Genomic DNA, 21923 nt, shown 5'->3' on the forward strand with positions numbered 1-21923 from the left:
GGCCAATTGCGCGTACGCACAAGCCACTTACTATGTAGGTAATAGGCCACAGCAGTAGGGGACGGTCCGCGAGCTAATTGTGCTTGAGGCAGGGTTCAATCCCACCATTAGCTCAGCCTCATGGGGCAGATGCACCTGCATTCGGATGACTACCGTGCCGAGCAGGCTTATACGTATAGAACCTTTCTCATATGGGTTGGGTACGAGATCCATTTACTAGGTTGTTTGTCTGCGGGAAGGCCTAGCGGATTTCTAGATAGTACTACTGAAGTCCTTCAGATAGGCGGCGATGCGAGCTTTGGGGTCCCGATGAGAGCCTCTCGCCTTGACACGTGTACGAAGTAATACGGAGGCCTACCCGTTAGAGTTAGTGACTTGGGAACTGACGAGAGGAACAGTAGCATTGGCGCTGTCAGGGGAATCAAGCTTCACAATTGTGTAACTCGAGCATGATGTAGAGCTAGGGCAATTGAAACAGTTGATAGAAGTTTCATACACTTAGCAGGTATATGCTTCGGCGAGCTACTTCTGATATTTGGAAAGCTCGACATTTGCGCCATGTGGTGAAGTAGATAGAAGTCACGCTACCCTGTTCAAGAGCCAACCAAGTGGTATGTTCGTGTTTTGCGATGGTGAGGATGCCTCAGAATCCCTAGCTTCCATCTGGCCTAGCTTTCCTCACCTCCATTTGCTGCAATACGCACAAGGAAGAGCACGTTTCAGCATCAGTCAGTGCTCCAATTGCCGAAAACAGTTCGAGCATGCAGGAACATGGATGATGCTGTGGTGGTGGCTGGTGCACGGGCACTTCTGCGACTATTTCGTTTAGAGCTAAAGGCCCATCTGTTGTTCTTGATTTGGACCTGCAGGCGGGTATTTTAGTGCTTGCGCTAAAATCTTACGGCCTCCGCCCGCTCCTCTGAGAATACCGTCAACTATTCTACGCTAACACCGTCACGGCCGTTGGGCCAACATGGCACTGTTCGGATGTCTATCTTCCATCTGAAATCAATGTTACGCTGCGGGGGGCTCTGCAGCTTTACAACGGCCACGACAAAGCTTGGTCCTTCTTCCCGCCCTAGTAGTGGTAGTCATTGATGTCAATATATACTCGTGTCCAGATGAACTGACATGATGGCACCGAACATTGCAAAGAATCGTTTAGTCCAGCTTTGCTACTGTGACTGTGACTTAGAGGCAATACTCGAAGACCACACTTGTGATTATCAAATATGGACAACACCTATTTCACCGATCCTCAGTACAACATGTCAAATGTCACTCGTGCTTCCTATTCAAAGAGTAGCAGTGCTACATGCGCCAATGCCAAACCGAGTGAGGACTGGACGAAGATGACGGACTTAGCAGAAAGAAGGAGAGTCCAAAATAGAATCGCTCAACGCAACTATCGTGAGTCAATCAGTGAAATCCATCGGAAGACCCTCTTGCTGACTAGTTCTGTCAGGCCAGAAGATGAAGCAGAAACTGGACCGAGCAGGAGAATATGAAAGACGTGCAGCTTCCTCATCCCCTCCAACAACCAATGCGCCGCTGCTGTCGAGCCCAGAAACCCGAGACAGAAGCTCGTCGACTGGTGCATCTCTCAATACAAGCTTTGCGCCTCATTCGCAGATGTCTACGTACCAAGATCCATTTGGCCAGCAGTACGGATCAGCGTATGACCCTCAGTTCCCGGCAGGAAGTGAGGCGTACTTGAAGCAACCGATGGCACAAATGCCGACTTCCTTCATGTATCCTGGGTACCCTCAACCTGTTTCAGCTGGCTACGCGTCTTTCCCTCAGAACACCGCCTATACAGAGATGCGGCCTATGAATGTGCCATATCCCAGCTCCATAAATCAAGGGCAGTATATCGGTCACGGATCAACCGGGACGACTACTACCGGACACCCCATTACACCAATTACTCCTACAAGTCAGGTAGATCGCTATCCTCAAGACGCTGGACCTCTATGTGGCATGGATTCTACAGGACAATACGGCAATACTCAGGTGTCGACCTCTCAAGCCTATTCCGCTTCGACTACTTCAGTAAACCACCCTCCTTTCTTTCGTCAAAACTATCCTTCCTCTTGATTGATTTCCCAAAGAGAAAAAAAATCACAAAAATCACAGACCGGCCATTCTCTATATTTCTTTCTTTGAGCAATCCTTCAAGTCATTCTCCATCGGTCAAAAGCAGTCAAAACGAAAAGCTGACCCCATATATCATCGACAGAGTCCACTTTCCTCATCCCCACATTCTTCCTTGAGGTTCTCCTATGGTTCGTCAAAAGGAGAACTGCCGCTTTCACCACCTCCTGAAGACGCTCGATATCCTTAACTCAAGACACTTCACTCGGGGCGTTCTACAACAACCACACGGAACGTACTCGGGAGGACAGGGAATCAGCCAGCATCATCCATCGATCAAAGCTTACCCGACAAGCAGGAACATACGCTTGTGGGTCAAGGGAATGTTGAGCAAGGAGAAGGCAGCTACAAGTCAATCCTTTGGACCTAGTCATTGCACTCTTTGATCATTTTCATTTTCATTTTCATAAACCCCTTCTCGGTCGTCGGAGTAGGAGTTCAGATGGAAAGATCTCCTAGCTGTACAACATGACATTCCAAAATCGATCCTTCAAATTCGTAACGCTTCCAGTTCACCCCTGTTTAGATCTCGATAACCCACCCGTGAGCTGTAGGATATCATACGCAATTTGTGAAGTGTCAGCTGTACCTTATTCCCAGCCGGGGACGAGACACCACTTTGCTAGCCCAGATTCCTTCTTACCTGAGACTTGTAACTGCCGCCTAAGGAGATATAAATGCTTGGCAGTCCTCCTACAATACTTAGTACTTGTCTCAAATTTTAGACTCTTCTTTAGCTCCGACCTAAGACGGTAACTAAGTCTTAGTGGGCGGTCTAACCGCATTCCCTGAAAGGTCGTAGAAAATTGGCTCCTCACTCTAGCGTCGGCAGCCATCCACTAAATTGACCCACTGAGACAACACTAGTACTTGGCAGGAAGAGAAGAGACCCTCTCAAAATAATGTTAGGGGAGCCATCAAAGTGCGCTTGGACTAAGTCTAACCGTAAGATAACTTAGAGAGGATACCGCAGCTTAGTCGTCCATGATCCAGTCAAATCTTATAATCCACAACCTATATTACTAAAAATATGGTCACATTATGGTCCAAATATGCTTCTCTTATCATACTGGTATGGTGGTCATTTGACAGAATAGCTGTCATCTTAGCTACCCCTTCTCCTGGTAAGTAAGTTGGGTTGGCCTTCTCTAGTATGGAAATTTCTAAATTCACTCTTCACTATCCGACGGTGCCTGACTCCTTGTAGCCCAACTGACCAGATTGCAGCAGGCATCGAAAGCGGTCATCAACATCATACCTCACAAGAAGGGTTCGCATCAGGCGTAACTGGCGCCTACGGGATGGGCACCAAGCGCAAGTTGCTTTTTGGCGGTGATCTGTCTGCCTCTCCCGGTTGGGTGTTGATTGATTTCCTTGACACATGCACCTCCCTCGGTTGTGAATGCGGTGGTGGTGATAACCAGTACTGACGGGAAGCTTGCGTGTAGGAAGTGGAACGCCAGTGAGTGGACGGCGAGTGATGATCGAGTCCGGGGGGGAAAGTCACAGGTAGGCAGGATACATCTTCTTGTAAAAAGCATTCTTGTCATCCATTTGTCCTTCTATACAATGTATAATTGACGGACAGTCATCACGTCTTCTACCTCTCCCGGCAATCACGTCCTCATTTCATGTCGATTCTCACAGGCTTAAATCCATGCGAGACCAAAACCTTCGAGCTACCCCTTCCCACCATCTCCCTCTTGCTCTCCCTATTCTTATTCCAATGCCTATTTTTAAATCACCTTCCCCTTCCCCCAAACCCCAACACCAACCCCTCCTCCCCTCCCGCAGACCACAAACTCACGTGCCAAGTCCTACCTAACACCGATCCCAACCGACACCGCCCTCGCCGAATTCCACGGCCACCTCGACATCACAGCCCTCGGCGGCGCCGGATTCGCCTCCCAGCGCACCACCTCAGCCACCACCACCTGGGATCTATCCGCCTACGATGGAATCAACTTAAGCATCGAAGACGGAGACGAGAAGATGTACACCTTCATCCTCAAGGACGAGCTGTTGGATCCCGATCCAGAGAGCGGGAGGGAGCGGGCGAGTGTGAATTGGGAGGTTGATTTCAAGGTGCCGGAGAGGAAGGCTGAAGAAGAGGAGGAGGAGGAGGAGGAGGGGGTGGTGGATGGGAAGGGAAGACGAAAGGGAGGTAGAGCTGGGGTGTTGTATATACCCTGGAAGGACTTCAAGCCAACGTATAGAGGGAGGGAGGTGAAGGATGTGGAGAAGCCAATTAATCTGGAGAATATTAGGAGGGTGAGCTTGATGACGAGGAGGTAGAACCCCCCCCTCCTTTTCCTCCTTTTCCCCAACCCGCTCCTTCTCTTCCACGCTCTTTCACCGTCCATCGCTTCAGTGTCCTATACTGCCCGTCTTCTAGCTAGACCTCTTCACACGTTCTATTCCTGGAAACCAGGAACTCATCCGCTGACCCGCTTTTCGATCCGACAGTTTCTTCGGCACGCAAGAAGGCGATTTCAGCTTGACGTTGCGGTCGATTGAGGCGGTCACGGTGGACAAGGAGGGGGAAGATGGGTCCGTGTCAGCAGGGAAGGCAGATGGGGATGGCGAAGATCAATACTCGGACCCAGGTCAGGAGTATTCAATACGCAAGCGTTCAGGAGAGCTTGAAGGAGGAATGACCGCTCAACAACAGCCCAGACAGAGCTGGCTGCAGTGGGTATGGGCAAGGTGCTTCAATCGATAAGCACAACCCTGAGCTAGAGGGCCGATATAGGCACCGTATGTGGGAGAGAACCCGGGGCTTCACGCCTCCACCAAAACCCTCGTCCAATCAAACCTCCTCCACCTCTTCTTGAACCCCTCCACCCTCCCATCCTCCCTACTCCACCTCCCCTGCCTCCTCACCACCGCGGGATCCGCATCCACCATGCCGGCGACCACCTCCCTCGCGAACAGATCCCCCTTGGGCCACTTGGCCGGATCCTCCACCACGTGGCCCATGCCGCCGTCCAACTCAAACCACACATGAAAATACGGCATCTCCTTGACCAAGCTGCGCCGGAAAGCCAGCTTCCCCAACCCGTCGCGACTCCGCTTCAGCGTATCGATGATCTTCCGGTGCTGGGACCACTCGGCCTCGCTGCTCAGCAACGCCTCGCGGAAGAAGGCCGGCGCCGTCGCGCCCGCGCTCCGCGGCAACGGCACCGCCTCCATGCTCGCGTGGCGTTTGCGCTGCTGCGCGTGCGCCGCGTTTTCGTAGAAGATGACATCCCACCCCCGGTCGTGGTAGAGGCGCGTGAGGGATTTCATGAAGTTGCGCATCTCTTCCCATTCGTCGTCGTCGCATTCTAGGAGGTTGGTGCGGTGCTGGATGGGGATGATGCATGCGCCTCCGGGTGAGACTTCGGGCTCGGTGGGCAGGGTAATGTAGGTGCGTGTGGCCAGGGACACGACGGGGGCGAGGGGTGGCGTGTGCGTGTCTTCGTGGTGGCAGAGCGGGCAGGTGTCGAGAATGCGGTTCATCTTTTGGAATTCCGAGATGGTGGTGTTGCGGAGGTTGAGTTCGGATTTTTGCACGCGTTTGGCGAGCTTGCTGGCGTTGTCGTCCATGTATTCGAGCTCGTTCGAGTATCCGCCGTCCTTGGCGATGCGTTCGGCGAAGCGCTGGCTTTCGCCTCCGGTTTGGTGGCGTGTCCGGCGCTCTTCGCGTACCATGTCCTCGATGGTCATGTCCTCGTTTTCTTCGAGCTGGCCCCGTTCACGGCCGCGGCGGTTGCTGGCGGATTGTCCATTGCGCCGAGGACGACAACGTCTGCTGCGTTGTTGGACTTTGTAGCTACTGCAAGGTTGCATTCTTCTTCAAGCTTTGCGGCTTGAGGGTCTTTTCGCAATTGGGCTTTGAGGAGTTGAGCTTTCAGCTTGTTGAGTGACGTCTGGCTCAGAGGTTCGGTGTGTGTTTGCGGCTTGCCCGTTGGCGATACTGTGCCTTGTTCTGGTGGTTGGCTGCCGTTCCTTGGAACCTTTGGTTCTGGAGACCGTCTGATGCCTTCAGCCATCTTCCTCTCCCGGAACAACTCCCCGCTTGGCTTTTCCTTGCCAACGTAGTCGGCTCCATATGTTCGACGCCGCTCCAGCTCAATTTCTTCTTCTCGAGCGTCGTCAAATTCCCGAAGGTCACCATAGCGCTCTAGCGCAACATCCTTGACTGTTCGCCCTGAATCATCTGCTTGCCGATAGGTTTGCTTCAACTTGGTCATCCGCCATTGCGATCCAGCATCGCCAAAGGTGTAGCTGACTTCATGCTGGGTAGGTTCTTCCGGAGCGTCACCCTGTGGTGTGGTATTATGTAGATCTCGCAAATGATGATTCAGCTCCTTCTCATGAATTTTGAGTTCAAAACCGGTGCCCAGCGAGGTCGGCTTCGGAGGAGATGGCGGTGGCTTGCGGCTCTGGACATAGTCGATATCGAGCGCCGTGGGCGCTTCCATCCATGAGTCGCGCTTTAACTCATTGGTTGGTGATGGTGTTGTCCCTTCCGGCGGAGAATCTCGATTCCGACCCAAAGCCTCTCGCGTATGATGCCGGTGCTCATGAGTATGCCGTCGCCTATGATCATCTCCATCGCCATCGTGTGACCGCCTCCTTCTTTTACGTCTGTGTTCATCTCCTTCGTCATGCCCAGGGTCCCTGCGCCTTGATGATTGATGGTGTCGGTGACGGTGTCTGTGCTCGGATCGGGCTTTCTGACGATCCTTGTGCTCATGTTTGGTGCTGCGATCCTGGCTTTTGCTTGCAGCTAGATCCTTCTCGAAGTCTTCGAGCGTCATCTTTTATGCAGTGAGCTTGTTTGCATATTGAACAGTTTGTCATCCCTGAGATGTCTGCAACTCCGACCAAAGTGAGAAAGAAGCATAAACCGATATCCAACTTCTTGACCCAACGTTACGCCAGCTGATCGTTGATTAAAAGTGTATCGCCAAATGGCATTGCCTTAATCACAATGTCCAGGGTGGACCTTGACACCATCAAGATTGCGGTTATGGCGCTTGCTGCGGATACAGTGGTACTCACACTGGCACCAGTAATCTAGAATTCTTGGCAATAATAGGCTACTCCGTACTCCGCATCTAGTTAAGTGCAAAGGGTGTTTAAACCGGATCAGGCTATTTAAAATGATCATCATCATACCGCCTAACTGGCCATTCCCGAGGCTCGTCAGGCTACAGACTGCGCCGCTCGCATCGAAATATCTAGCTTTGCGGTCTGATATTAGTCTTGTTGGACTACGGCCGATCTTCTCGGCTGGCAGGATAGCATACCGAGTAAACGAATCGAAGATGTTCAGGTAAGCTGAAAACAGCTTTGCGATGTCTCTCTGTCCTCTCTGCGAGTCTATCTCGCTGTGTAGAATGCGCGGCCCTAACCTCGATCGAATGCAATGCCACCAGCCCAGCTACCTCGCTCTAAAAAGGTCCGCTGAAGCCGGCTGCCGGCTCTGTAGTTTCTTCTGGGCGGCTCTTGAACGAGGGGTGGGGAAGGGACCACATCATAACCGTATCGCCCTCTCCCATGTTTCAGAGCGCTACCCTGGCCGGCAGATCTCGCTCGTGGCCTGGGGCGGAGCTGACCGCAGTCTTGACCGAATACATGTTATTACCACAGGCGAGATACCCTCGCTGTCGAGTTCATTCGAAGCTGGAGACGAAGACGAAAATACCACCGTGGATCCGACCATGCATCCCGATCATCAGCTTGCACTGGATGGAGTGGTTGATTTGTACGCTTATCCAGGTAACGACTAGGGTACTCCTGATGCTTGCAATCTCACTTACTGATAGATACTGTGAAGACGATCCCGCCGCGTGGCTGGGTGGAATAACTGGTAGGCAGCTACCCAGAACTGCTGGCAACTCTGAGGACGATTTCCAATTAGCGTGGAAATGGCTGAAAGATTGTCTAACCAACCACACCATCTGCCCCAATGGCATCACGAAACCATCACTTCCCACCCGAATCATTGACGTTGGACCTTCAGATGGGTCAATTGACCCATATCTACTTGAGTCCGATGAAAGAAAAGGCTTATATATTACATTGAGCCACTGCTGGGGTGGTATGGTACCTCTCACCACCACCACCCTTACGCTCGAGGAAAGAAAACGATCGATTCCCCTTGCATCATTACCAAGAACTTTTCGAGAAGCAGTAATTATCACGCGGAGGTTTGGTATCCGGTACATATGGATAGATTCTCTTTGCATTCTGCAGGACTCGCAGACGGATTGGGAGAAAGAATCGGCAGTTATGGGAGACACCTATACTTTCGGCTTTATCAACATCGCTGCAAGAGGCGCCTTAAATGCTGAGGGTGGCTGCTTCATTCCAAGGGAAGCGGAGCCACCGCCCTGCCTCGTGAAATATTTTTCTTCCGACTGTTCTATCACAGGCTCCATGTATATCCGGTCCCCATCCTTTCAAGCTGAGCGACTCCAGGATGCACCTTTAGACAGGCGCGGCTGGGTCCTCCAAGAGCGACTTCTCTCACCACGTATTCTTTATTTTGGACGTCAACAACTGTACTGGGAATGCGCTGAGACCACCTTCCGCCAGGACGGCAAGCACTGTGATGTTGCGACCGATGGTTTACGCCTACATTTGGATTTTAAAGCGTCCGTGGTTTTTGATGCCGCTTATCCATTTTCTTCCGGGAGAACACATGCACAATATGACCAACAGTCCGGGCAAGTTGGAGTAACCGCAAGAAGCTTCATACAGTGGTATAAGGTGGTCAGGCAGTATACCCGTCGGGACCTAACCTTTCATACCGACAAATTGCCCGCAATATCCGGCATTGCGAAGGCATTTCAGGCCAAAACGGGGTGTACCTATATTGCAGGAATATGGAAGGAAGACCTCATTGCGGGCATAGCATGGTATTTGACGCAACCAAGCCATGACGTCATATGTATGTCACTGCCATCCTGGTCGTGGGCGCGCATAAAGGGCGAAGTATTCTTTCGAAGTCTTAGTATTGCGGAAGTGAAAATGCGTGACAGCTCCTGTCAACTGGTTGACGTGGCTCACAGGCTTGCAAGCGGGCTTAATCCATACGGCGATATTTTAGATGCGAGATTGAAAATCCTGGGTCGACTCATCCAAGTTCATTATGAAGCACTGGAACTATCAGACGACATGTTTAGTTTTGGACCATCCATATTCGCGCTGGATGGAAGACCAATCGGTCGAGTTTCATTTGATACGTTGGCTTCCTACCCCGATAATGTGGCAGTGTTCTTTTGTCTCCTGTTATATAGCGACGACCATAGGGCAGCGGCTTTGGCCCTAGAGCTGGAGAAAGATCATTGTGAAGCACTTTACAGACGAATCGGATACGTCAGCGTTGACTCATCACCAAGTGGGCAGCCCGATGGCAGAATGCCGTTCTGGCAGTCGGAACCCCAAATCATCACAATCTTATGAGATGAGGGATGGGTTGACGGGATAGAATAAAAGACACAGTGTAGTAGCTTTGTCGTGCTTATACTGTCCAGCGTGATCAACTGGTAGGGCAACCAGCTTGCTGTCAACTCCGTCTAGCACGAGCTCAAAGGACATTGAAAGCACTGTTTCTACATTACCAGACTCAGCACCCTTTGCACCCAGATGTACAGATTATCCGTACTCCGTAAGGCACCATAAATGTGGCGTCAAGACGTCATGAATTTTGTATGTGCCTAGTAAGGCTATTCAATAACTGACCCGAACGAGCTGCTTCTAGAATAATAACTCTTAACTTAAAATGATGCATATGCCATCCAAATACTTCGCCACTTGATCCCCGTACTCAAGCCTGGAGCGCGAGTGCTTATCAATGACCTTCTCTTACCAGAGCCCAACACAGCATCGCTTACGACTGACCACGCAACAACCATCATCCTTCCCAAGAAAAACTTGCTCTCCATTCCCATTTTCGCCTACCCTCCCCCTCACCTCTAAAAAGACCACCCAACACGCAGCGATAGAAGCCATGCAATCCAAGCTCCTCACCCTCTTGATGCTCAGCCTTGCGGCCCTCAGCCTCGCCGCTCCAGTCGCAGAACCGAAAGCCGAGTCCGAGGCCGGTAAGGTCATATTCCGTACCCTCACTTGACTAGTCGCACTTCCGTGCAGCGTCTCTTCTTGAACTCTTGAACAAAGCGGTTTGCTGATCTGTTGGTGGCCATGTCAATTCAGAGGTTGTGCCTCGGGTTTACAATGCTGAGGATGTGAATTTGAAGGCTATTGGTTCTGCGTACTGAAGCGAGAATTGGGGGTGAAGGTGGGGAAAAGAACATGGGATTTAGAGAGGACCTGTCATGGAAGATGCAGGGAAGGAGAACGGTATATAAGAGCTAAGTAGGTATACAAGTAGTGAAGTGGAGTATTGGAAGGAATGTGCAGATCTCGATTTGTGCACAGTGGATTGCTAGGTGCGGCAAATTTTGTTTGCATGTATTTTGCGTAATTTTAGTGTGGCGATTCACCAACCAATGTGGTTACTTTGGGACTCGGCTCGGTGCGAACGAAGCGGAAAGGCAAACGCTCATACGGACCCCACCCATTGGGTCACGGCTAGTACTACGTAGCTTCTCTGATAGTGCACAGGCTAAGCCACAAAGATCTCGACATTTCACGCTACTAGTGTGGTACTAGCCGAAAGCTGTTGATCCTGCAATACTACGGTAGGAGGCATAAATAATGTTAGTTCGCCCTAGTAGCAACTTGTAAATGCCAAGATAGAACGCCACACATTCACCTGATTAGGACTAGTCTATTTCGCTCAGAATCAAGTGCATCAATGACTGCCTGGCACCTTGCTGGCATTGATTCAAGTAGCTCTAGAAGGAGATAGCCTGATAAACTCTATAGAATCCATAAATATATATCGAAATTTAGCGAATTATGCAGAAAGAGATAGAATAATAGTAAAAGAGGCTGAACGCGTTGAACGTGTTGAATTTGTACAAGTGCAGCAGGGGTATCTGTAAGATACGTGTTAAATGACAAAAGTACTAAAGCGAACTAACATTATTTATGCCTCCTACCGTAGTATGTACTACGGTACCTAACAAAGTATTCCTAGCACGGCGCTAGTATTTGCCACTTCAAACACGATGGATACAGATAGCCCTGTGATCTTGTACGGTCATTCCTGCTGATGCTGGGATTAAACAAAAAACTAATCCTAACTGGGCAGTATCTAGGCACCTTGTCCTTGATACGGCAAGGTGCTGATACCTGGCGTTATAACTCTACAAGGCCTTTCTAGCGCCATGCTAGGGAAACTTATGCCTCCTCCTGTAATAGCAACATGTGGACCATTCTCCAAGCCTATTGCGTAGTAGTCCGCCGAGAGGAGCAGCTTTTCCACAGCCTCAGGCCTCAGCGCTGTGCGGAAGCTGGTGAGATACTTATCAAATCCACGCAGCACAAGCAATGTGGGTTCTCCTCATAGGAAGCAGCCGCGTTGACTCCACATCGGATTTCTTCACCCAAACCATTCGCGCCCTTCCAAATCAACTGCGCTGCATTCCAGACGGCGAAATTGGCAATCGGAGCAACTTCATTTCCTGGCAAAGGCCGACATTTCCTATCACAATACTGCAGCCACGCCGGGGCGGCCAGCCTACTGCAGAGAGCGCAGCCAAGCAGTACACCCTTGAGGACATCAAGCCCACTGGATACGACGATCAAGCCATTGTCTCGTATGCTACCTTTTGTGAGCTGAGAGACTCTGGGACGATCCCAGCAGGAGTACGGTTTCAAGTATCGCTTCCGACACCGCTCTGTGTTGTGCGTGGACTCGTAGAGGACGACAGAGTATGCGCACAAGTCGAGCCATTGTACGAGCAGCGGCTGTTGAGCGCTCTCCGACGGATTCAAGACCATATTCCTGCATCTGATCTTACGATCCAATGGGACATCCCAATCGAAATCGCGATGCTTGAGTACAACCGGCACCGCCTTCAGGACAAGTACTGGAAACCGTACTTCACACCCGTGAAAGCTGGCATACTGGACCGCTTGACCCGCCTCGCTGCCGCCGTGGATCTAGGCGTCGAGATGGGCTATCACCTCTGCTACGGCGACATGGGGCATACGCATTTCGTCCAACCGGATGACAGTGGTTTAATGGTCGAACTGGCAAATGAGATCTCAAAGATAATCCAGCCTAGTCATCCAATTGAATACTTCCATATTCCGGTACCCAAAGACAGGGTGGATGAGGGGTACTTCAAACCGATGCAGAATTTGGAACTCGGTGACTCGAAGCTTTACTTAGGACTAGTTCACGCAAATGATGAAAGCGGGACGAAGAAGAGGCTTGAGGCCGCAGAGGCAGTCCACCTTAATATCGCTGGAGTGGCCTCGGAATGTGGCCTGGGAAGGACGCCACGCGAGGACTTTGAGAGTATTCTTGAGATTTGTGCTACTGTGACTTCGTGAGTAAGACAATGTCTTGCAATCTTACCTGCAATTTCTGGTGCGTCGTTGGTGTTCCTTCCATGACTCCTGAAAGGGAGTCTGTCTCTAGAAATACTCTGATCTCAATTCAAATAAGTCTAACTCGTCGTATGCGAATAGATATCGTACACCTTTATGGCGAGTCGCGGATTTTCCCGCAAAAGCGCTTATTGCGGTAAATCTAACTATAGTCATTTAGTCTGCATGCTGTTTTTACTCTGTTCCCCGCAGTCTTTAGCTGTATCTCCGAACACTCCACTTATACCTGAGCCTAAACAGCTATTTTTCCGCAAGTCGCGCTGTCATGGCATAAGTCTACTCGTAATAATCTTTTGAGGATACAGCCATCACACCTAGAAACATGGCTGATCTGCCGGTGGCTGTGGTGTGCGTTGGAATGGCGGGTGAGTTATCTGATTTTATCCATTTCGATTCACTCCTTACCAAACTCCCAGGTTCAGGCAAGACGACCTTCATGCAACGCATCAACGCACATCTACACTCGAAGAAGCAGCCTCCATACGTTCTCAATCTAGACCCCGCAGTGTTTTCAGTACCTTTCGAGGCGAACATTGACATCAGGGACAGCATAAACTATAAAGAAGTGATGAAGCAGTACCATCTTGGACCGAATGGTGGAATCCTCACATCTCTTAACCTTTTCGCTACAAAGGTGGACCAGATATTGGCGCTTATGGAAAAACGATCCCGCATTCCACCAGATTCGAAGACTCGACCTCCCCATCACTTTCTGATCGACACACCTGGCCAGATTGAGGTATTTGTCTGGTCAGCCTCCGGCAGCATCATACTTGAATCTCTGGCCTCATCTTTCCCAACTGTCATCGCCTACATAATCGATACTCCTCGAACCTCCTCAACCTCTACTTTCATGTCCAATATGCTCTACGCCTGCTCCATCCTCTACAAAACAAAGCTCCCCATGATTCTTGTCTTCAATAAGACAGATGTGCAGGATGCAGGCTTTGCAAAGGATTGGATGACGGACTTTGAGAAATTTCAAGATGCACTCCGCGAAGAAGAAGCAAAGGGTGTCTTCGGCGGAGAAGGCGCTGGTGGCGGTAGCGGCTATATGAGTTCTTTGCTGAATAGTATGAGCTTGGTGTTGGATGAGTTTTACAGCCACCTAAGCATGGTGGCAGTGAGCAGCACGACCGGTGATGGAGTCGACGCATTTTTTGAGGCTGTTGAAGAGAAGCGAAAGGAGTTCAACCGAGACTACAAACCAGAGCTGGACAAACGGAGGAAGCAGAGAGAAGAAGAAAAGGTAGCGACTAAAGAACAGGAGTTGACCAAGGTTATGCACGATCTTAATGTCTCTGCTGCGCGAAGAAAACCGGCGGCCACACACGAGCCAGATGTTGATGAAGACGATGAAGATCTGAACGATGCAGATCAGTATCCCGATGAGATGGACGACGAGAAGAGTGATGATGATTTGTCGTCTAGATACAAGGCAGCTCTGAAGGATGCTGAAGGGAAAGGCAGCACTGGTAAGGAAAGCTTTGCGAACTACCTTGCGTCCAGTCAAGCGATTAGATGACAATGATACCCTGTTTTATATCTTTTGAAAGATGTGATTTCAATCATGGCTAAGTCTTGTGCTCCTGAGCTTGAAATCTTGGCGTTTGCTGCCGCAACCCTAATATCTTAATTTGGTGCTAGCGCCGACACAACTCGGTCAATATCACGCCCGCAGTATTGTAAGGTACATTGAACAAAGTCAACCTCGAAACTCCTTTATACGGTACCATAACGCCGTCAAGATGCTCTACATATATTCCCAGGAGATGCTTGCCATCCCTGAAGGGGTTAAGATACACATCAGGTCGCGCTTGGTCACAGTTGAGGGTCCTCGAGGTAAATCGTTTTCTCTCCCACCCGTCTACCAAAATATTCTAGTCTACAAGAGAGATCACGGTTGTGGAAACATTCCTGGTCTTCTGCTAATTCATGATACCTACAGGAAAATTGACGAAAGATCTTTCACATCTCGCAGTCTGCTTCTCGCTTCCTTCGCCAAAAGAAGTCTCGATCGAAATTCACCACGGCTCGCGCAAGAATGTTGCAACTCTTCGAACAGTCAAGACTCTCATCAACAACCTCATCATTGGTGTTACTAGGGGCTACAAATACAAGATGCGATATGTCTATGCCCATTTCCCCATCAACGTCAATATCGAAAAAAACAACGACACAGGGCTGTACGAAGTTGAGATCAGGTAAGGGTTAATCAGGGATCCATAGTTGAGCCGGTTATGGTTGCTGATTATGCTCAGGAATTTCTTGGGAGAGAAGATTGTACGACGGGTGACGATGCAGAAAGGCGTTGACGTGGAGGCAACCAAGGGCGTCAAGGATCAGATTGAGCTCACCGGCAACAGCTTGGAGGCAGTTTCACAATCGGCAGCAGATATCCAGCAAATATGCAGAGTGCGAAACAAGGATATTCGGAAGTTCTTGGACGGCCTGTACGTAAGCGAGAGAGGAAACATTGTGGAGGCGTGAGTGGGACAAGCGGACGAAGTGGAAGCAAATACCACCCTGACAAGTCGCAATGGAGGTCTCTACAGCCGAGGGGGGAAACGAGCCAATTACTCATGTTGAGTGGCTGCTCTCTCGAACAATCTCCCAATGCAGCTTTAACGCAGACACTTCATTGCCTTTAAAGGCTCACGATCTCGTTTGTGTTCCTACTGCCACGATATCTACACGGGGTTCCAGCCCAGGGAAAATCCCTGTCCTATCCTCTGTCCTTCTTGCAGTCTTGTCAGAGGCCGGTTTCTCTTCAGACATCTCTTACACACCCCAAGCTAACGTCTTTCATGCCTGGTAAAATCATGCATCACTTCAGCACTAGAACCCTTTCCTTTAGCCTCCAAAGTATATCCCCGGGACATGTTCTACTAAACGTTGAACAAGCAACGCTGAATCAGGCCATGTCAAACATCGACTGCCTGAGAGGAGGTAACTAAAACGAACATCTCGCCGGGATCTGTGGCTTGCGCTTTGCCGACAAAATCCTTCAACTCGGACCCGGCCTTGCAAGTGGTCGTAATTCGTGAAAGCCCTGTACCCCCAGCTGTGCTGTGCTGTGCCAAAAGCTACATCTACAGCGCGTAACTCGTATGATCTCCAAACAGTGATTCGGCCCGTCGCCGCAGATCCTTGAAGAACCAGCATCCTTAAAAAGCCCTACATACTACGTAGGCAACGGTGTGTGTAAGAGATGAGTTTCAATCCTGCGGGGGCTAAAAAAGAAAGAAAGAAGAAGAAAAAAAGGCTTGGCCATGAATTTGTTCCCCTTCAAACCTGCAACACCTCATGACACAAGCTTTTAGTATCTCCCCCGTACTTCAACGGCCATCTCTCAGATGTCTGAAAATGTTTTTGATGTTCGAACTACCAGACCGGAACAGTGCCCGCTTCTTGTAGCCTAGGCGGGGATTGATTGCATAGTGATTGTCGCTGCTATCCTTCCCATGCTGACACTGTCCTACTCGATGATACACACAACATCCTGGCTTGCACAGTGTTCCACTTCTTAGACTTTTCTACGCTTATTTGCCCATCCCGGTTCTCGATGGGTGTATAAGAACGACCCATCTTGTCATTTGCCCGTCTGGGGAGTTTTTTTTAAAAACCATCTTCACCATCTTTCTTGAAGAAACGACCAAGTATATCCCTGCATCTGACCTCAATTAAAACGTGCAATTTCCCCCCCTAGTTGATAGCCTATATCTCCTCGTCTTCCCATCGGCAAACGATATCCACACCAAATAACAACAAATAAAATATGGATCCTTATCATCTCGACCCCACCTCCAGCATGTACACCAACGCACCCGTATCCGTGTCCAGCCCAGAGCGGGATCGCAAAAGCACCCAAGAAGTGACTCCCTCCAATACCCCCCATTCCATCACACCCTCTTCCTCACCCCCTCGTATCAACTCCCAAAACCGCAGGCCCGTCGCTACAACCCCGAGCTCCACCCCCGCCGCCGCCAATGCACATCAGCAACAACACCGCTGGGCCGAAGGTACCATCTCCGCACTAGGCGAAGCTACTGCTTCATCACCACAACACAAAAATCTGACCGCGCTCTTTGAGCGGGAGAAGGCCAAGAATAAGGATGTGCAGAACAAAAAGAGTGGCGCCGGCGCCGGCGGCAGTAGTAGTGGCTGGGTAGAGAGGTTGAGCGGGGGTGCCAAGGGGATTGGGAAGGGGATAGAGAAAAACGATGAGAGCAAGGGAAAAGGAGGGAAGAAGGAAGGGGAGAAGAAGGGATTTTTTCAGAAGGGGAGGGAGGGCCTGTTGGCCAGGGAGATGGAGCGGGCGAATCCGAGCTTTTGGAGACCTAGCGGCTGATCGGAAGCGTAGTTCTTTTCCCATGTGGGTGGAAGGCTGTCGCGTCCACTCGACAAGGTGGTCTCCAGGACCAGAGGGTGTGGTGACGGGAAAGAAGCTGATTTGAGTCTGGGCATATTTCGTGAGAAGGTTAGCTTGCGAAGCTTGCTCGTAGATTTTAGATTGGAACAACCATGGCCGTTAATGATGAACATTTAACTCCAACATTTAGCTCCAACGTTATCTTCCTATACCAGTGTCTTCCTTGGTGCGGAAGGATTGACTTTGATTTCTTCTACAAGCCGAGCCTCCGCTCTTCCTGGTATGGCCTGTCCCGTTTGACAATTCAGTACTTACCATGCTAATAATGCGATTCCATGAAGGTGAAGAGTGTATTTCTGCATTCTGTCATGGCAGATTCTTACCATCCGTCCCGACGGGACCGGCTGCTCGAAGTACTGAACATCAGCCTCGAGATAGGGGCAACCAAATGGTTGACGATGATTATCAGCTCGGTTGCAGGTAGGAGGCCAGGGGATAAATTGATGAAAAGGATCGGTGCTGAATATAGGCATACCGTGCAGAACATGCTGGGAGCGTGGCAGACAATGATATGAAGCCCGGCTCGCTGCATCTGAGGCGTTGCAGCCTAGGAAGCGCGAAAAAACCCCAAGAATGATTCCGAAGGACGCAGCACAAAACTGCAAATAAGTAGTGAGTTGTAATTTCAGATCTTTCTTTTCTGTTCCTCTACGGTCCGAAACTGCTCTTCGACTTGTTCCTTCTCCAATCCATGGCTCCAGGTCCACTCGCACCGACCGCAGGACACCAAAGTATGGACATCGCTTTGGAGTTTGACAGCAGTCCCGCACAGGGATCTAGGCGGATCTAGCTTTTGCTTGAAGACTTATCAGACGCGAACGAGGGTTCGGTAGAGCATCCAAACGTTGTTGGGATGGCTTCGAGTTCGGTAGTCGTTGATCTTCTCTACTGTTCGTGTTGAGATGAAATGCAGGAGGAGAACACTTGACAGATAGTTTGGAGCTTCGGCTGCGGCATACAATCTTCTATCTGGCTGCCGTCAGGTGCCTTACGACCTATCAGAATGTGAGCATCGGTTGAGCTGCCTGAGATGATCAATCGTTTCCTCAATAAGGCAGAATCTAGTTAGCTGTCACCACCAGGCTCACCTGTCAATGCGAGGTATTTAGACCAGTAGGTGTTGCAATGGACAGCTGGCAACAGCATCTTCGGGTGGCTGCTCAAGTACAATAATTAGACACGCGATTCTCCTCCAGGAGAGATGATGAACTATCACCAAGTCAAGGGAAGCAACCAAATCCTAGCATAGGGATTCCCAGTATGAGCATAAACAAAGAATCTATTAAGCAGTACTACAGATTGTCATATCGTCTCCTTGATCCTGCAACGCAATGCAGTGCTACATGTCTCTTCTCCAAGCCATTGCACCAGGCAACAACATTGATGAAAAGATGTGTAAGAGCCAAAAAATACACCGGTCAGAACCCCGAAGGATGCTGAATAAACCCGTCTAGCCCGATGTGCAATGGACAGTCAAGTCTATCGTGAAACCGCATTCATGAGCGCGGCCACGCCAATAAGGTAAGTATGAAGAAGAAAAAAGAAAAAGGTTTAAAGAACGGCAGAGGAGGCAGATACTTATACTTGCGAGATAGGAACTAGTGGCTAGCGCGGTTGCTAGTCCATGTCTTGGCGTCAGCCTCCAATTTGAGGAGCACGTGATCAGAGGTCCAAGTTTTCGGTGCGCAGTCTGAGAAGACCAGAATCTGTGCTCCGTAGTACTTAGTACGACTAGTTATTAAGAGCAAAAGGACTATGTGTCTCTGTGTAAATCCTGACATGAGTCTATAGATTGGATGATACAGCCACCGTGCTACACAACCAGGTATTCCGCTTGCATTCAAGCTTGTACAACCTCTCTATAGACCTGAGTAACATGACGTACATCGTAAAGAGGCTAGAGCGAGGCCCAGGTTTATATACTGGTAGGACTTTTGGTAAAGAAGACGTCTTCCAATTGGTTTATATCATCTGTCCTCACAAGGAAGGTACTTTTGACATTTTCCACAGGCAGATCTCCATATGTAGATCAGCTCGGGGTGCTGAGTGTGGCTCTCATAAAACAACCACGTGGAGGAGCATGAGCTTGTGACTGAAATAGTGCCTTGCAACTAGATTGAGGAGGTGGGCAGTTAATGCGCCGGCTCCAGTAATCTTCCCACCATTAGCAGTCGTCTGCTCTAGTAAACTTTCTTCTTCTCGTCCACGCTCAGTTGACCAGGCCCCATGTTCACCAGGAGAAGTAGTCCGCCCCTAAAGACAGTCAGTATACATGTCCCTGACAGAAAGAAATCCAGGAGGTCGTCTTAAAGTGTGGCAACTTACACTATTGACAAGATCTGAAAGAAATCATACTTGGCGAAATCCTTGTGAGGATGATGAGGGTGTAGCTGAAATTCAATGTCAATCATCAGACGAATTCGGACATGACACTTTCAACTTACTGTCCAAAAATTGTTGACGAGAATGTTGAATATGCTCAGCACAACCACCAGCATAACAGCACTCGCTTTTGCTTTGAACCCCACTACAACCATGACGCATGCGACAAGGCCAAGCAGACTGACCAATACCCTCCAGAAGGACCACTTGCCGGAGAAAACAAATCCAATGAACAAGAAGATGAGCAATACTCTCCCGCCAAGCTGAAAGTACATCTTTCTGTCCTTCTCATCGATTGTAGGAAGGCCGGCGGGAGCAAATCGCTTCCGGACCCAGCTGTCGGAGAGCACCATCATCAGACCACCTAACACAGACAGGTTGCGGAGGAAAAAGTTCAAGTCAAAGATCAGACCATATCCCAATGCCTGTGTGACAACAACACCGCAAAGACCAGCAACAGCATATTCGGAGTATTTGCGGATGATGACGAGTGTAGAGCAGACGACCATGGCAATCACATTCACCAAAAGGAAGAGATGTGTGATTCCACCAGGAACTGTAGAAAAAGAATTAGCGAGGAGCAGCAGCAAGAATGCAGGGCCTCCGGGAAGACTCACTGTGTCTGAAATCGTGTAGATATACCAGCTGATCATTCCATTGAGTCAGGATTCGTAGAGCATCTTCCAGAAAGGTAACGACGATGAGGAAACGCCCAATTGCTGGTAAGTACCTGCGAAACCGACACACATAAGCCACCGCCGCGTTGACTGGAACAACAGCATGGAGTATTTGGGCAACGTACGGTTTTATGGGCTCCCCTGTATTGTTCAGCCAATCCTCTATTTTGCTCGTCTGCTCTCTGATCGCGTCGAGCGGGCTAGGGTCACTCGTCGCATCGGCTCTCGAAGGGCCTCCGAATTGATTCTGGAGGCCCAGGTTGTAGCCCGCAGTCCCTCTTATTTGCGCCATACTGACGTATAGATGTCCGATCGTGCCCGCTGCTATTACGACGGGTTGGGACGAGTAGCAAAAGAGATGCCAAAGCTGTCACAAAGTTCGAGAGCTGGTCGTGGGATATTTGACAATGTCGGTAGTTGTGGCAATTAAATAGAGCCCACGATGGAACAAGTGGGAGAGGTGGAGTAATCTGGCAAACCGTGCTGAACCCTAGCAGGATTGTGGAAGTGGTAGACGTGGGCTATTTGTTTCCCGGAAGAGGTTTATAGCAAGAGCACAGCTGGAGATAACAAGAAGACCAAAGTAGGTGTGGGTTTGGGGGACAAAGATGGAAAAGTTTGTTGCAATGTGGCCTGAAACCGTCTGGCCTCAAGCATTTCCTACCCCTCCGAACCAAACTTGATCACCACTGCTATTTAGCTAGCTGCATGAGACACAAGGTCCCGCTGTTCGAAGAGTTGTGGTCATCTCTGCCACAATAAGTATGTGGTCACATTGAGGCAATCTGTTTATTAGGGCTATTTCAATATCTCCTATGCACACAAAGCCCAATTGCTGATGGATAGCATACTATCCTGCTCTCCCTTGCGCGGCCCAGAGTGGTTCATTGCGCATTTCCAATGTGCTGAAGGATGTCTGTATCGGAGCTTGCACCTGCAGTCTGTCATCCGGCAACGTGTAGAACGGTCACGTTCCAAAATAGAGATTGATCCACCAGTAACCTGCACAACGCCATCCACTCTGCCCTTGAGAGGAGACCCTTACCACTGCTGGCGTAGCAGACCTAGTGTTCTCCAAAGCTTCAATTGTTTTGAACCTCATCTCCTTTTGGATGGCACTGTTCGGTTCGAGACGCTCTCTCCTTACTGGGACCGGACGGTGATCGTTTGGAGACTTGGCTCGCCATGAATTCCTCCTGCCCCAGGGCTCATATCTGCGTTCCTTCTTCTTCGACGAAAGCTGGCCCTTCGCGCATACCACGGGCTGGCGGTCCCTCTCCGGGTGGACTCGCTCTACCACGACTCGTACTTCGACCTGGGCTTCTACCTTGTGCAGGCGCACGCTTGGCTCCAGACAGACCAACAACAAATTCAAGTTGATTTTGAGCTCCTCGATCCTTCAGTGTTGCATCCCTTGTTGGTTGTCTAGCACCTCTATCTTCACGTTCTGCTGGTGCTTGAGCTGTGAGAGCTGGCCGCTGTGGCTGCGGTCTGACTGGTCCTGCTAATTATTCCAAACGCCCGGCTGCTGTGCGTTGTGCAGACGAAGGTACCGCTTGAGTAGCTCCTGCTGTTGCTCTTCTATGTGTTGTTGTATGCTGAGGTGTAGGCAGAGTTGCACGAGCTTTCCCAGCCATCTCTCTACCAGGATTTATTCGTGCACCTTCTGAGGCCATCCTACCTGGAGACGAACCTGGCCTCCCAGCTGCACAGCCTCGTATTGATCGACCTTCACCTGGAGACGCTCCAAGCGGCCA

At 50.1% G+C, this 21923-nt stretch overlaps 8 protein-coding genes across 8 annotated transcripts in view; 5 read left to right on the plus strand and 3 right to left on the minus strand.

Annotated features, from left to right (window-relative positions):
* Window positions 1-1232: 1232 nt before the first annotated feature.
* On the plus strand, window positions 1233-4876 carry EPUS_01417 (uncharacterized protein; the record flags this gene model as incomplete). The annotated part of the gene is made up of 4 exons (XM_007788360.1): window positions 1233-1410; window positions 1466-2052; window positions 3970-4445; window positions 4621-4876. 4 exons carry the CDS (start codon window positions 1233-1235, stop codon window positions 4874-4876), a joined length of 1497 nt encoding a protein of 498 aa, XP_007786550.1.
* A 59-nt stretch (window positions 4877-4935) lies between these two features.
* On the minus strand, window positions 4936-6959 carry EPUS_01418 (uncharacterized protein; the record flags this gene model as incomplete). Its single annotated transcript, XM_007788361.1, has 2 exons — window positions 4936-5908; window positions 5962-6959. 2 exons carry the CDS (start codon window positions 6957-6959, stop codon window positions 4936-4938), a joined length of 1971 nt encoding a protein of 656 aa, XP_007786551.1.
* A 582-nt stretch (window positions 6960-7541) lies between these two features.
* On the plus strand, window positions 7542-9612 carry EPUS_01419 (uncharacterized protein; the record flags this gene model as incomplete). Its single annotated transcript, XM_007788362.1, has 2 exons — window positions 7542-7923; window positions 7982-9612. The coding sequence occupies 2 exons, from the start codon at window positions 7542-7544 to the stop codon at window positions 9610-9612; spliced, it is 2013 nt and encodes a 670-aa protein (XP_007786552.1).
* A 1995-nt stretch (window positions 9613-11607) lies between these two features.
* EPUS_01420 (uncharacterized protein) lies at window positions 11608-12618 on the plus strand (the record flags this gene model as incomplete). Its single annotated transcript, XM_007788363.1, has 1 exon — window positions 11608-12618. One exon carries the CDS (start codon window positions 11608-11610, stop codon window positions 12616-12618), a length of 1011 nt encoding a protein of 336 aa, XP_007786553.1.
* Window positions 12619-12997: 379 nt separating this feature from the next.
* On the plus strand, window positions 12998-15165 carry EPUS_01421 (uncharacterized protein; the record flags this gene model as incomplete). Its single annotated transcript, XM_007788364.1, has 3 exons — window positions 12998-14150; window positions 14624-14879; window positions 14937-15165. 3 exons carry the CDS (start codon window positions 12998-13000, stop codon window positions 15163-15165), a joined length of 1638 nt encoding a protein of 545 aa, XP_007786554.1.
* A 1288-nt stretch (window positions 15166-16453) lies between these two features.
* On the plus strand, window positions 16454-17026 carry EPUS_01422 (uncharacterized protein; the record flags this gene model as incomplete). The annotated part of the gene is made up of 1 exon (XM_007788365.1): window positions 16454-17026. The coding sequence occupies one exon, from the start codon at window positions 16454-16456 to the stop codon at window positions 17024-17026; it is 573 nt and encodes a 190-aa protein (XP_007786555.1).
* A 2261-nt stretch (window positions 17027-19287) lies between these two features.
* Window positions 19288-20458, minus strand: EPUS_01423 (uncharacterized protein; the record flags this gene model as incomplete). Its single annotated transcript, XM_007788366.1, has 4 exons — window positions 19288-19360; window positions 19433-19497; window positions 19552-20045; window positions 20107-20458. 4 exons carry the CDS (start codon window positions 20456-20458, stop codon window positions 19288-19290), a joined length of 984 nt encoding a protein of 327 aa, XP_007786556.1.
* Window positions 20459-21374: 916 nt separating this feature from the next.
* The window catches only part of EPUS_01424 (uncharacterized protein), a gene marked incomplete at both ends in the record, with an annotated part of 791 nt that continues 242 nt past the window's right edge, over window positions 21375-21923 (minus strand). The window contains 2 exons of the mRNA XM_007788367.1: window positions 21375-21644; window positions 21860-21923. The exon at window positions 21860-21923 is cut by the window's right edge and continues 242 nt beyond it. Of these exons, the coding sequence (XP_007786557.1) occupies window positions 21375-21644; window positions 21860-21923 (334 nt within the window). The remainder of the gene's footprint in view (window positions 21645-21859) is intronic.

The sequence above is a fragment of the Endocarpon pusillum genome (assembly GCF_000464535.1).
Source record: "Endocarpon pusillum Z07020 unplaced genomic scaffold C716229, whole genome shotgun sequence".
Taxonomy (NCBI): domain Eukaryota; kingdom Fungi; phylum Ascomycota; class Eurotiomycetes; order Verrucariales; family Verrucariaceae; genus Endocarpon; species Endocarpon pusillum.